Source organism: Lampetra fluviatilis, chromosome 31 (assembly GCF_964198595.1).
Source record: "Lampetra fluviatilis chromosome 31, kcLamFluv1.1, whole genome shotgun sequence".
Taxonomy (NCBI): domain Eukaryota; kingdom Metazoa; phylum Chordata; class Hyperoartia; order Petromyzontiformes; family Petromyzontidae; genus Lampetra; species Lampetra fluviatilis.
The window spans coordinates 266,342-280,942 of record NC_136305.1 but is presented as its reverse complement, the minus strand read 5'-3'; the positions used below and the strand labels follow the sequence as shown (position 1 = coordinate 280,942).

Here is a 14,601-nt window from a genome sequence, read left to right as displayed (position 1 = left end):
GAGCGATAGCAATCGCTGGAATAGCAATCGGTTGAAGCCAGCTGCATTCGTCGTCCATTCGGCCACACGTTTCAGCCACAAGTTGGCGATCACGTGCGAAATTAGCGCCACTGCCATCATCGTCCTTTACAGAAGAAACATCCTGCTGCATATCTGCGAAATGCCCTACACGGGTTCATAAAGGAATTCCCAACTCGTGGGGATTCTCTGGGGCTCTTTTAAGGATGACCGGATCCCATGTCGCGTTGTCAGAATGATCGCTGTCGTGGTTTCCGCCACAGCTCTATTTCGGTACCGCTCGCGAGGAAACTCTTTGGCGAGCGGCTGCGCCACTAAATTGGCGCTCTGGAGTGCGGCGGCAACAGCTGCTGCCGTGGCGTCGATGCACGCAACGGAGACCGCTCAGCAGGGCTGCGTGCCCCCACCGGGCGCGCGTGCCCCCACCGAGCGCGCGTGCCCCCACCGAGCGCGCGCGCCCCCACCGAGCGCGCGCGCCCCCACCGGGGTTCTCGAGACCGCCACTCCACATCACTGACTAAGAGGTCGCTCGCCACTGATGATGGCTGTGGCCAGCAATGTGACTTGGCGCCTGAGCCAGTCCGCAGTGCAGCTGGGCGTGAACCACTCGCAACACTCGCACCACTCCGAACCTCGCTGCAGGAACTCCCCAACGTGGAGCGACCCCCCCCCCCCCACGGTGATCCCATGAAACGTCGCGATTCACGGGTCGCGATTTATTGTTAAGAATCGATTCAATTGTGAACACTGCGGTGCTTGCAACCGGCCACTGGTGGATTATGCAGGGGTCATGGGAACCTGATATCAAACCTAGTGCGTACGACATCGGAACCAAAAATGATCGATTATTCAACGTCTATCGGGAGTCTATGCAAATCAATATAAATCAATGAACAGATGCATCGTCACATCTGCAGCAATTACGGTGTATTCAGAGCTTACGTTAGAGCGGTGTTTAAATAGGAATCTAAGCCTACTTACCAACGGCCCCTTGACGTCCGCGTGAACGGTGGCGAGACGTGAACTACCTCGTCTGGTATGGAGGAGGTCGTGGGTTCGATCCCGAACCGGACGTTTGTTTATTTGGAGTTTGAACGTCTCTCTCTCTCTCCTCGTGGTCGCGTGGATGTTTCTCCGGGTCCTCTCTACATTTAGAAACACGCGTTTAGAGTATTTGGCTGCGACACTTTCCCACGTGATAAGCCACTTCGTCGAACTATCATTTGTGGTAGCCAGGTCGCTTCTGCAAAAGAACTCCATAGCTCAGTGGGCCTCACCTGGTAACATATTTAAGAAGACGGTGTTGGAGAGATGTCTACTTACGTAGTGGGATTCCTGGGTGGAGAATCTTGTTGGTTTCTCCTGTCTGAGTGCACTCAACTAGCACCCAATGGGCTTGATCCATTTATAATTTCTGATTATTTACTTCAGTATTATGATGCTTCTTCTTGGTTCTTTCGGTAAAGTCACGTAGAATGGAAATAATAAAATAATAAAAATAAAACATAATAAGATAATTCTCACGACGTTTCGGCCACAACGCAAGCAGCCATCCTCAGGTGTTCTTCACCTGAAGAACCAAGAAGATGAATCCCTGCAGTCACGAAAGCTTTACATCGAAAAAAATGATGATGCTTGTTATTCCAGGAAAGCCTCGCCGAGTCCTGCCGAGTTTCCGCACGAGGGTGCGCGCAACGTCGCTGCTCTGTCTGATACCGATCGTTCATAGCCACCGGAGCTCGGCACTTTTACATCTGAATTGAAATATTTTTTTTCGAAATGTTTTTGTGTCTAGTTTTGTTGCCCTTCCCCCACACCTCTCATTAGCATGGTTGGCTATGTGCGGTGCATAAGAAGTTCAACGTATATGCAATCGAGTGCCATACTGTCATTTGCAGTGCAATATTTCAGCATTGGGTTGTTTGGCCAATACCGGTTACATTGTGTCGGATGTTTTAGCAGCAAGCTTTCATTTCGACTTTTCTTATTATATTTTACAAACGAGACTCATCTTGGTCTCGTGAGTTCTCACCTGGTTTAAGAACATATTACTTGAAAAACAAACACGAGAAAGAGAGGTATTTTTAATGAAACGGTTGTACAATACTGAGTGTCTGTGTAGATTTCCAACGAGAATCATATCCTGGAGGATTCATCGGGAAGTTGTGCAGCAAAAAACGGTGCAGGCGCGCAGACGCAACGACAAATGAAGGCGTCTGGATGTTTTAATTTATTCAAACGCTGCTGTGAGACGATCATTCTGTGTTTGGCTACATTCAAGGAGACGTTCGGAATCTCAAACGCAGGAAGATTTCTTCCACTTGAGCCAAAAATAAAACGCATTTCATCACTTGGCCACAGTGAGTCCGGCAATGCGGTGAGCGCTATGGTGCACAGTTGCGTGTGTGAATATAAAACTACACTCGTGTGCCACACTATACAAACACCGCCTAAATGTCTTCAATAAACGGGTTTTTACATATTTGTACTATTTTTTTAAAGACCGTATAATTGTTTAAAGTGATTTGCCATTGTTGTGCAGAAAACAGGTAATGTACTGCAATCACGTTGGAAGAAATTATTTGGTGAAGGGCGATTTGGGTGTCTCGACCCGGGTCTCTCCGCAACAACTCCGCAAAGGGCGATTCTCCCCTTGACGAGCGGGCAGTCAGCTGGGGCAGATCAATGTCGGCGCACCCCCCCTCCTCCTCCTCCTCACACCAACAGCCCCTCACAAATATTTCACAATGAGTCCACAACATGTGCTCGGGGACCCCAGAAAGAATTCTAAATTCCAGTGGGAATCGCAAGAACTTCCGTTACTCTGCGTTTCTGCTGAACGTTTAAATTCATCGTAGCCCCCCCCCCCAGCGGGACCTTCCGAGCGGTCGTCCTCGCTCGACTTGCGACTTTTCATAGAATCCTAACCCCCACCACACAGTGGTCAACTTGTAAAGCGAACAAAAGACAACATAGAATGTTGCTGCAAAATCGTCGCACCGTACAGCAGTTACACTATTTGGCATTCTTTGATTGAGTTGCTTCATATAAAAAATAATAATAAAATTCACGTGGATGTTCATTTACCGCACCGTGTTCAGGTCTCGAGACCTCGAGAAGGGAAATGCTCGCTATCGCAACGACGGCAGTGGATGACGGCGGCAACTGGAGGCAAAGTTGGTGAGGTGCCAGCATCGGCCAGATTAGCCGGCACGGCTCCGTGGTGCACAGCGTCGTGCGACGCGTTGGCGGCACCGCGTCGAGTGCCGAGGCACGGCGGCTCTCCCAGTGCGGGAGCGGCAGACCTCACGAAGGCCTCCGTGCACCCCCAAGGTCCGTCGGAGGAGGGGACGCGCGGCATACGGAAATGCCATGGGTGGAGGATGGAAAAGGCCTCGCTGATAAATTGTTCCACGTGCAGAGCGAATGTGCTCGTGGGTCAAATCGGCTGGGCTCGTTGCTTTTATTGCCGGCGTAGTTTTATTCACCGTGTAAATAAAACATGCTTAGTTTCATTGCTAACTGGACAAAGGCTCGGTTTGATGGGCAGCACCACAAATGAAAATGCAGAGCTTCAAAATACCTCGTCACACGCGGGCTTTGAATACACTCACGATGGTCTCTGCATTGTGCTCCGCCAAGAGTCGCATCTGGCACGGAAAACATCTTCTTCTGATTTCCGTGAGAAAAGGGGAGATTAGCGCTCGGCTCTCGAGGGTGAGCACATCAGGTCCACGTGTGGCGTCACCATCTTATTTCATCGTTCAACGCCTCCCTCTAACTTACTAACAGAGGGAATTCATTTCACGCAAAAAGGCAGCACTTTTCCAAATGTCCTCTTGAAAAAATATACACTGTCTTTAAAAACCCGAACGCTCATCATCGTCTAGGATGCCAGAAGTTTACGAGGTCGTTCAGCCGAGATGAACTCTCAGAGGAGGCTCTCCTGTGGGATCCACTCGCCCCGCCGGGAATTCACAAAATGCAGCCGCACGCACTCCCCTCGCCGCGGAGGAGGACCTCCAAGTTGACGAGCGCTCCGGTCATCACAAGCAGAGATGCGGCGTCATCGCACGCCGCATCTTATTTGGCAGGAGGATGAGCCGACGGCCACGACGGCCCTTTGCAGCTTGCGCAGGGCGGAGGATTGATTGACTCGCCAGGGGTTTCGCAAAGACAGAAGCCTGCGGAATGTCGGCACCTGTGCGACGCACTCGGAATGCGCCGTGGACTTGTTCTCCCGCGAGGGGCTGTGATCGCCCGTCCTCCTCTGGGCCCACGCTCACTCTTGCAGTCGGTTGTGATTTGTGCTGGTGGCCAAACGAGCGAGCGGGCGAGTAGGCCCGCGACGCCCGCGACGCCGTGCAGCGGTTGTTTGCGCGGGCGACGCAGGACCGCGCCTCAGCGGCCACGGCGGCGCTACCACGCCCTCTCCCCCACGGCGCCGCTCAGTCCAGGCTCTCCTTCTCCTGCTTGCTCGCCTGCATCCTCTCCTTGTACGAGCGCTTGAAGAAGCCGAGCTGCGGGCATGGGAAAGAAAACGAGACGATGTAAAGAAGCTGGCATCTGCAGATTTCTCTCCGGCATTCGGGGGGCCTCCACGCAGGGAGCCTCGGTTGCTGCTGCGCCGCACGTGGCTTGGGCGAGGCCCACGACCCGCGGCACGACAAATGGATTCGTCATCCGTGGGAGATCAAGAGCGCGGCCGCCGCCGTCGAGGATACTCTTACAAAGCGAAGCGCTGCCGCGGCATTTCCCAGGTTGACTCGTGTCGCGCTTCAGCAGTCGGGATCGTGCGTGAATATCCTGGGATTCCTTTCATAGTTCTCTCGGATTTGTTTCAGTTTCTTGCATCGCCCATGAGAAACTTTTCTGAACAGACCCGGTATTGGATCTGCTGTGCGCACATTAATGCCACTGTTGCCATCTTTAGAGAGTTTAGGAGCTCAACTTTTAAAGTTAGATGCAATCAAAATTATAATTCTCATAACAATGAAGGGTCTGCCCTTAGCAGTTGTGCATAAAAAAAACTCACCCAATTTGTCATTAACCACTGCCACGATGGCACTGGAGTGATGATGCCACTGACGTCACCCCCATATGGTTGAATACAACACCGATGCAATCGCATCGCTGCAGCGCCATGACCGAGCACCTGACTGATATTCTTTGGGTTTTTCGGTAAAGTGACGTAGAGAGGTTCAAAGAAAATAAAAATAAAAACTTCGAAGTTTTTTTTATCTTTTCCTGATGACGACCGCTTGTGTTGCGATCGAAACGTCGTAGTTTTTTGTTATTTTCTTTGAACCTATCTACGTGACTTTACCAAAAGACCCAAGGAATATGAATTCCTGCAATCACGAAAGCTTCAAGTCAACACCTAACTGATACTAAAGTATTATTTTCCTCCTCATTAAGGAGGTGTTGACCTCGTGCGGGACAGCCCGGGACACGCAACATCGAGCGGACGAGAGCCCAATCGAGCCACACCTTCCAGAGCACGACGGCAAGCAGGATGAAGATGAGGATGCCGATGAGCAGGCTCAGCGCAATGATCCACACGGCCACGTAGCCACGCGGACGCAGGTCGTGCAGGGCCTCAAACACCACCTGGAGCGTACACACACATTGCTATATTATTAGTATTACTACTTAAAGCAATATTTAACCCAATACTCTTGTTCAAGAGGGCCCGGTCAAGTTTTCGCAGAAGAGGGCGACCGTGTTGCTGCTGTGAGTAATTTGCAGGTATTATGGATGATATTGGTCGCGAAAGCCTCTGTGTTCAACTGAATTTGCAGGTTATTTATCAGCATTGGGATGTTTTGGCCAATACCATTTACATTGATTTGTTTTTAGCTTTGGAAGGAAACCAGAGAACCCAGAGGTGACCCATTCAGGACAGATGAAGAGCATACAAAGTCCACACAGAAAACGGCCCGAGACGAACTTAATGCTGTGAGTCACGAGTGTTACCGACTCGCCATAGCAGCATTGCTCCCTGCTGTGAAAACTTGGCAGGCCCTTCCTGACAAAGGGTCATGAGACTCAGGGAGGGCTTTCTTGAGTAAACAAGACTGTGCTGGACAGCACTGTGCTGGACAAAGCAGCGGCTTTTGGCTAACCATCGAACAAAGACGGTCACCGCATTGCGCGCTTTCAGATGTACTTCTGCGGCCGCCGGGAACACTCTTCCTGCTGGTATTAGGAAGCCACTGGAGCTATTCACTTTTATATCATCGAGATTAAAAACTCATTTCATGAGAACAGCTTTTAGCGTTCAGTTTTTTGTCCTTCCACCGCACCTCCGATTAGCGCGGTTGGCTACGTACGGTGTCAAAGAAGTTCCAGGCACATACACACATACATGCACGCGCCGCCGCTCACCGTGGTGCCGTCCGGGTTGCCCCCCGGTGCCTCGTAGATGTGCAGGCTGTGGTTCACGTGCACTTTCGCGTCCACCAGGAACTGGATCACCGACGAGCTGTCCTGCAGTGGCACAGCCCCGGCACAGGGGTGACTCCCCCCGCTCCACATTGTGTTTTGCATTCACTCACGCGCCCGCCACGTCGAACAATTCACATGCCCTGCAGCTCCACGTTCCGGAGCGCACATTGCAGACACTTTGAACATGTCGGTAATCATTAGTGGTAGTGATCGTGAAGTGGTTTTATTTGGGCTTGGTTTGTCCGTACCTTCCGAGGTGTCTGGCCAGTGTGCAAGTGGAGGCCAAATATCCTCGAGAGGAGCTCACTCGAGATGTGAGGGCCTCCACTAGAGGAGCTCTCTGGAGCAGTGCCAGAAGCAAAGACATTGCAGGGCTGCGCCTTCGCATGCCGAGCAATTAGGACTGCAACTCAGAGAGATGCAATTTGCGTTTCTTGGTCAGGGAGCAATTGCACGCGAATGCCACGGTGAGACGCAGTCAGTCCGACCGACCAACTTTTTTCACCCACGCCGGGGTGGCGATGGTGCAGCCAAACGCTATGCTGGGTCGTGCCTTACCTTCTCCAGGATTTTGGTGTTGAGCAGGGTGCTGACGTTGATGGAGATCGAGTTCCCACTGTCGATGTTCCCCAGCTGACAGCCGACGACCAGGCAGCCGCCCCGCCATGCGCAGTCCTGCGGTGCACGGGGAGGGAATGGCCCCGCTGAGATGCGGCGGACCGGCGATGCTGTATCGGCTCATGGAGACGATGAGCCTCGTGACCATTATTAAATTTTTACTCTCCTGCCGCATGGCGTTTGAGAAAAGCAACAGGGCCTCAATTGTATTTTTAAGGCAAGCTACAGCAGCATCCGGGGCGGTAGCTGAGTGGTGGAGTCCACTTGTTTCACCAGAGGATGCGTGCTGTGGTGGGCAGTCATCAGTGATGTATCTCGTACATAGGCAATCGTGCTAATAACCACATTCGAGTCCTTTATCTTCCATTTCTGGAGAAAATATCTGAGTGTTGTTGGGACACGGTTGGGAGCGGTCCACTGTCGTCATTTAATAATTTATTAACAAATGGCAGAGAAACCCGGACATGGCAGGGTGGGGGTCGGGGGGCAAAGTGGTATATCACAGAACTACATGCGAGATCCTCGACTTCCACTCATTCGCAGTCGGGGCGGCACTCCACGCAGCTCTGGAGGTGTTCTTCTCATGACTGTCACAATTAAATAGTTATTTTTAAAGTCCTCAGATGGATGATTTGTGCAGCAAAAATTCTTTACTGGGCTGACGCCATCGACTGAGGTGGTTGGATCTGAACCCAGCATCCCAGTCGGGCCGCCTAGGTGCGAAAGAAATTCAACACACAACATGCATACAACATACATACAACATACATACAACATACACACGAGTCTCCACGGGCCACCAGGAAGGTATAAGGGGACTTACGAGCACTTTGCGGCCGGACTTGTTGAAGATGGTGAACAGCGTGCGCAGGAAGCTGCCCGAGTCGTGCGGCACGAGGCAGATCTGCGAGGGCACCTTGCTGAAGCACTTCCCGTTGGCGCTGTCGATCTGCCGGCAGGGGTGGCACGGGGACAGCGGCGTTGGCGTGAGGGACGACGCGATCCTCAGATGCGGCACAGCCTCACGGCCGTGATATAAGCGACACTCGCTGGTTGTGGAGGCCGACGAAGCTAGCGTGGACCCTCTGTGCCAAGTAGCCGTAGCGCTGGTTTCGCTATATAGTGACACTGCTGGTAACTACGATAGCAGTGTGCAATTGCAACCATCAGGATCACCAACGGAGTGGAGCTCTTCACATTTCTCATCTGAGTGCAAGGGTTACTCAGTTTTTTTCTCGTATTTGTTTAGAATTGTTACAGGGCCCTGTGGGATACATGCTTTTGGCAAAGCTTTCTCACAGAGGCTATCCATATGAGTTGTAAAAATCGGCCTTCTGCGTTTAAAATGCACATCTGCTCATTGTGTTTAACGAACACAGACTGCACTACACGTACCGTAGCACTGAATTTGTTTTTCTGAGTTTGTATTCTGATCCGTCACCTGACACCGCAACTGTGCGCATGCCGCACGCTCCGAAGTCTAAAGACGCAGCCTCGCCACGGCCCCTCGGAGCACCTGGAGCAGCACTGACGCAGGGGGCCATCACTCCGCCAGCGACCTGCCCCCTTCATCATCCACGCCGCCGCCCCACCTCCTTAGCCCACGGAGCCAAAACGCGACACGCGGCATCGCTCGCCGGTCTCTCTCGCGCCGGAAGATCGCCGCGAATCCAAACGGCGCGCTGGCACGCCGCTCCCACGCCGCTCCCACGCCGGTGACGGCCCGACGCCTCCTCGTGCGGCGAGAGGGAGCAAGCGAGCGCACGCGGTGCCGCTGCGTAGGGTGTCGCAGGGAATCGGCTACGCTGCGCTAGGAACCTCTTCGGGAACCGGTTGTTCGAAGAAGCTCTCAGCATGTGGTGCGAAACGTCAGACATCGTGCCAAACGACACTAAAACTAAAAAGGATGAAGCTATTAAACACGTGGTATGACCCGAACACGCGTCGCAGAGCGTGCGTGGGCAGCTGGGAGCCGGAAGTCGCGTGTGCAGGGACACCGCTGCGTGTGTGTGTGTGCGTACGTGGCCTCGAAGTGCACCTCGCCAGGCACGAGCGCCATGGCGACGCCGCCGCTTCGTGGCGAGCGATGGCTGTTGTTGCGTACGCGTGCGTGCGACGGGTTGATGAGTGTTGAGGCGAGCACCTTGATGTGCCGCACGTGGAAGAGCTCCGGCCCATCCTCCGTCAGGACGTTGGGGATGAGGATCTCGACGCTGGAGCTGGGCAGGGGGCTCGGCCCGAAGTTGATCACCTGCGTGTGCCGGAGAATCGACGATCAGATACACACGTAACCACTTACATACAGGCACGTCGCTGTATACAAACGCACGCACAAATAAACACATACCCACCCAGACATACACGTACGTACATAGGAACACAAATACAAAGATCTCCATTTAGCCCGAGTGAAGCAGGTGAAAACCCTAACTGGCTCGGATTCCATTCACGGCTGATTTTAGCCATGGTTGGGAATCAAACTCAGGCATCTGAGTTTGTAGCATACATCGCAGTTCCCCGTGACTTATACAACAACAACAAGAACAGTGACGCAGTGAAGTCTCACCGAGACTAAACACTTTTCACTGGGGTCTGTAATGGGATACTTAATTGTATGAAGTATTATTTTATGTTTTTATCATCATTAAGCCGGGCCTTCAACCATTCATCAGATTATTCTTAATACCACACGGTGAGTATTTAAAGACGTACATGGCAGAAAGAGCGCAGTATTAGTCTGTTAAATGTAGCATGAAGAGTATCCCAGTACATCCCCTGCTCAGCATAATGATATTTATAAACATCAATAAACACGCACAACAAAAACGCCAAATCAAAGGAGCAGAGAAAAAAAGAATCGGCTTGGTGCAGGAAACGTGGACCAGAGTCAGCGGATTTTATGGCGGAGTGCCACGACCCCCTCCCCCACAGCCTCCCACCAGACTGACACACACCCTGCGCCACGAGACAAAGCTTCCCCGTATAGCCTACATAAGCTATTGGGACAAGTACTGGTAAAGAGCAGCTGTGAAGGCCGTCACGGTGGCATGAGGTTGTGCTTTGGCCGGCCTGACCACCTTTGTCTCTACAATGCTGAAACGCCAGGTACTCATTTAAGGTTGAGTCGACCTTTTGGTGTGGGCTCGGGTTACTTTCTTCACTGTATTGTGTTCTTATTGCCCCTCACGTACCTCTATAATGCCAGTGGTGTCATAGCATGGGACAAAGTAATTGGATTCTAATTCCTCACGTCAAATGAGCAAGGTTGGCTACGTGCCGTGCGAAAGAAGTTCAACATACGTACAGGATCAGAACTGGTTCAGATAATCGTTTCTGTGGCCGGGAATCGAATTCGGATCACCAGGTTCATAGCACAGTACGGTGACCACTCTGCGCTGGCTCTCCACTCCGCACGTGCATGCACCAGAACAAAGACTAACAGACAAGCGGTGGTGGGCGAACGACAGCGGCAGCGATAGCACTGACATCGTTCCGCGCTAGACAGGTGGAGACTCGGTGAAACACTTAGCGACCACCTTCCGCAGGAAACACCCGTGGGAGATGTGTCGCGTTCCTGCGAGCTGGCGCATGTCCACAGCGAGCAGCCCACGCCAAAGACAGCGGCGGTGCCGGCCCCCGCGTCTGGGCCGCTCCGGCCACTTTCCGGCTGCCAGGGCCCGGCCCTTGGCTCCGAGGGGCCCAGAGCGTGCGAGCAACCCGCGTAGATTTTGGTGAGCGCCTGGTGGCGTGGTGGTGGCGTGGTGGTGGCGTGGTGGTGGTGGCGTGGTGGTGGCGTGGTGGCGTGGTGGTGGTGGCGTGGTGGCGTGGTGGTGGCATGCTGGTGGCGTGGTGGCGTGGTGGTGGCGTGGTGGTGGTGGCGTGGTGGTGGCGTGGTGGTGGTGGCGTGGTGGTGGTGGCGTGGTGGCGGCGTGGTGGTGGCGTGGTGGTGGCGTAGTGGCGTGGTGGTGGCGTGGTGGTGGTGTGGTGGTGGCGTGGTGGCGTGGTGGTGGCGTGGTGGCGTGGTGGTGGTCGCGTGGTGGCGTGGTGGTGGTGGCGTGGTGGCGTGGTGGTGGCGTGGTGGTGGTCGCGTGGTGGCGTGGTGGTGGTGGCGTGGTGGCGTGGTGGTGGCGTGGTGGTGGTGGCGTGGTGGCGTGGTGGCGTGGTGGCGTGGTGGTGGCGTGGTAGCGTGGTGGTGGTCGCGTGGTGGCGTGGTGGTGGCGTGGTGGTGGCATGGTGGTGGCGTGGTGGCGTGGTGGTGGCGTGGTGGTGGCGTGGTGGCGTGGTAGTGGTCGCGTGGTGGCGTGGTGGTGGTGGCGTGGTGGCGTGGTGGTGGTGGCGTGGTGGCGTGGTGGTGGCGTGGTGGTGGTGGCGTGGTGGTGGCGTGGTGGTGGCGTGGTGGCGTGGTGGTGGTGGCGTGGTGGCGTGGTGGTGGTGGCGTGGTGGTGGCATGGTGGTGGCGTGGTGGTGGTGGCGTGGTGGCATGGTGGTGGCATGCTGGTGGCGTGGTGGCGTGGTGGCGTGGTGGTGGCGTGGTGGCGTGGTGGTGGTGGCGTGGTGGCGTGGTGGTGGCATGCTGGTGGCGTGGTGGCGTGGTGGTGGCGTGGTGGTGGTGGCGTGGTGGTGGCGTGGTGGTGGTGGCGTGGTGGTGGTGGCGTGGTGGTGGTGGCGTGGTGGCGTGGTGGCGGCGTGGTGGTGGCGTGGTGGTGGCGTAGTGGCGTGGTGGTGGCGTGGTGGTGGTGTGTTGGTGGCGTGGTGGCGTGGTGGTGGTCGCGTGGTGGCGTGGTGGCGTGGTGGTGGTGGCGTGGTGGCGTGGTGGTGGTGGCGTGGTGGCGTGGTGGTGGCGTGGTGGTGTGGTGGTGGTGGCGTGGTGGCGTGGTGGTGGCGTGGTGGTGGTGGCGTGGTGGCGTGGTGGCGTGGTGGTGGCGTGGTGGTGGCGTGGTGGTGGCGTGGTAGCGTGGTGGTGGTCGCGTGGTGGCGTGGTGGTGGCGTGGTGGTGGCATGGTGGTGGCGTGGTGGTGGCGTGGTGGTGGCGTGGTGGTGGCGTGGTGGCGTGGTAGTGGTCGCATGGTGGCGTGGTGGTGGTGGCGTGGTGGCGTGGTGGTGGCGTGGTGGTGGTGGCGTGGTGGCGTGGTGGTGGCGTGGTGGCGTGGTGGTGGCGTGGTGGTGGCGTGGTGGTGGCGTGGTGGTGGCGTGGTGGCGTGGTGGTGGTCGCGTGGTGGCGTGGTGGTGGTGGCGTGGTGGCGTGGTGGTGGCATGCTGGTGGCGTGGTGGCGTGGTGGTGGCGTGGTGGTGGCGTGGTGGTGGTGGCGTGGTGGTGGTGGCGTGGTGGTGGTGGCGTGGTGGTGGTGGCGTGGTGGTGGTGGCGTGGTGGCGTGGTGGCGTGGTGGCGGCGTGGTGGTGGCGTGGTGGTGGCGTAGTGGCGTGGTGGTGGCGTGGTGGCGTGGTGGTGGCGTGGTGGCGGCGTGGTGGCGTGGTGGTGGTCGCGTGGTGGCGTGGTGGCGTGGTGGTGGTGTGGTGGTGGTGTGGTGGTGGCGTGGTGGTGGCGTGGTGGTGGTCGCGTGGTGGCGTGGTGGTGGTGGCGTGGTGGTGGCGTGGTGGTGGTGGCGTGGTGGCGTGGTGGTGGCGTGGTGGTGGCGTGGTGGTGGCGTGGTGGTGGCGTGGTGGTGGTCGCGTGGTGGCGTGGTGGTGGCGTGGTGGTGGCATGGTGGTGGCGTGGTGGCGTGGTGGTGGCGTGGTGGTGGCGTGGTGGTGTGGTAGTGGTCGCGTGGTGGCGTGGTGGTGGCGTGGTGGTGGCGTGGTGGTGGCGTGGTGGTGGCGTGGTGGCGTGGTGGTGGCGTGGTGGTGGCGTGGTGGTGGCGTGGTGGTGGCGTGGTGGCGTGGTGGTGGTCGCGTGGTGGCGGTCGCGTGGTGGCGTGGTGGTGGTGGCGTGGTGGCATGGTGGTGGTGGCATGGTGGCGTGGTGGTGGCGTGGTGGCGGTGGCGTGGTGGTGGCGTGGTGGCGTTCGTGCAAGCCGAACCGAGCCACAGACCAAAGCGCAGGAGGCCATTTCAAACCGGTTATCTAAATATTTGAAATCTGGCGAATATTAATGTTTGTGTAATACACAACATTGCCAGTCTTTGCACGAACTGAGGTTGAGCAGTGTGAAAATATATTAAATGTTTATGAACGATGCAGGCGTGGGCTCGTGTTAATGTCTTAGCTCTATTGTGTTCTTATTTCCCCTATCTCCATGATGCCAGCAGCGTCATATCGTGGAACAAAGTCATTCCTGCCCTGAACTCTATCAGGAAGCGATACACCACCTTGTTGGAGGATAGCAGTCTCAGAAGACGTCTCACTGAGGTCCCTTCAACAGTCGGCGTCTATGTCCACGTGAGGAGCACAACCCGCCCTGTGCCCGGCAATGAGTGTCGCAGACTAAACCACCCCGTGGCCACCCGGGCACCTCCACCATTCATCAAACGAAAACAATATGCAGGGGAGGGGGGGTATGGGGCAGAACCTGGAGGGAGAAGTTGATCCACTGGTAGAGGCAGTCGGCGTTGTCGAGTCGCACGAACTGGCTGCTGTTGGTGGCCTCTCCTCCGTACACGAACGAGGGTGGATTCACCGTCCTGGTAGAGCGGAGAGGCAGAGCTCACCGCCTCGCTCACCGCCTCGCTCACCGCACTCACACACTCACCAGATGCACTCGCCGTGCTCACTCGCACCACGTGCACTCGCACCACGTGCACTCACGCTCTCCCGCCGTGCTCACGCACACACCGTGTACCACACTCCCAAGAGAGGGCATCCCCTTCTCAAGGCCTGCACGGCATCCCCAGGCCCAACACGCATCCCCAACACGCGGCCCCCAGACGTGGGCACCGTGGGGGAAACGCGACGCTCCCTACCCCTTCATGGTCGTGTCCACCTGGAGCCGCAGTGGCACGCGCAGCACCAGGTCGTTGTCCCCCAGCATGGAGGCGTGCTCGGGGCTGGCGCTGCGTCCACACACGCGCGCCGCGCAAACACCGCGTCTCAGTAGCGGCACAAGTCGCTGTTCGCGGTAGAATCGTCACCGAGCGGCCGGCGGCAGAAACAGAAACGTTGATGGGGTCGAGGGGGGGGCAAGTGGTTGCCGAGCAGCGGTAATAACGTGAGGGGGGGGGGTGGGCTTGGTGCACTCGTGAGAACACAGACAAATGGAAAGAGTCTTTATCTAAACCACGTGAGAGCCCGAGTCTCTCGTTTCAAGGGAGAATCCGGCTACCAAAGGTGGATATTGAAAAAGCACAATAGCAAACAAACAAGAAACAATACAATAGATGTAAGACATTGAGAGACAAAAATGCGTTCTGGTGCCGCACACATCGTTGATTTAGTGCTACAGTCATTTTTGTATTTCTCATGATTTTATTAGCATTGTGCCATCAGCATAATTGCATGAGATCGAGCTTCAAGTTTATTTTGTTTAAACAGGTGACAACTCAGGAGACCGGCATGGTCTCATTTGCAATTGACCTGTGGTACTA

General features: G+C 55.7%; 1 protein-coding gene across 1 annotated transcript in view; it reads right to left on the bottom strand.

Moving 5' to 3' along the window:
• Positions 1-2,230: 2,230 nt before the first annotated feature.
• Positions 2,231-14,601, bottom strand: part of ITGA9 (integrin subunit alpha 9) — a 62,306-nt gene continuing 49,935 nt past the window's right edge. The window contains exons 21-28 of the mRNA XM_078870763.1: positions 13,981-14,070; positions 13,590-13,701; positions 9,227-9,334; positions 7,907-8,032; positions 7,024-7,140; positions 6,406-6,507; positions 5,509-5,628; positions 2,231-4,538 (exon numbers count right to left, since the gene is read on the bottom strand). Coding sequence (XP_078726889.1) covers positions 4,467-4,538; positions 5,509-5,628; positions 6,406-6,507; positions 7,024-7,140; positions 7,907-8,032; positions 9,227-9,334; positions 13,590-13,701; positions 13,981-14,070 — 847 coding nt within the window. The 3' untranslated portion in view covers positions 2,231-4,466. The remainder of the gene's footprint in view (positions 4,539-5,508; positions 5,629-6,405; positions 6,508-7,023; positions 7,141-7,906; positions 8,033-9,226; positions 9,335-13,589; positions 13,702-13,980; positions 14,071-14,601) is intronic.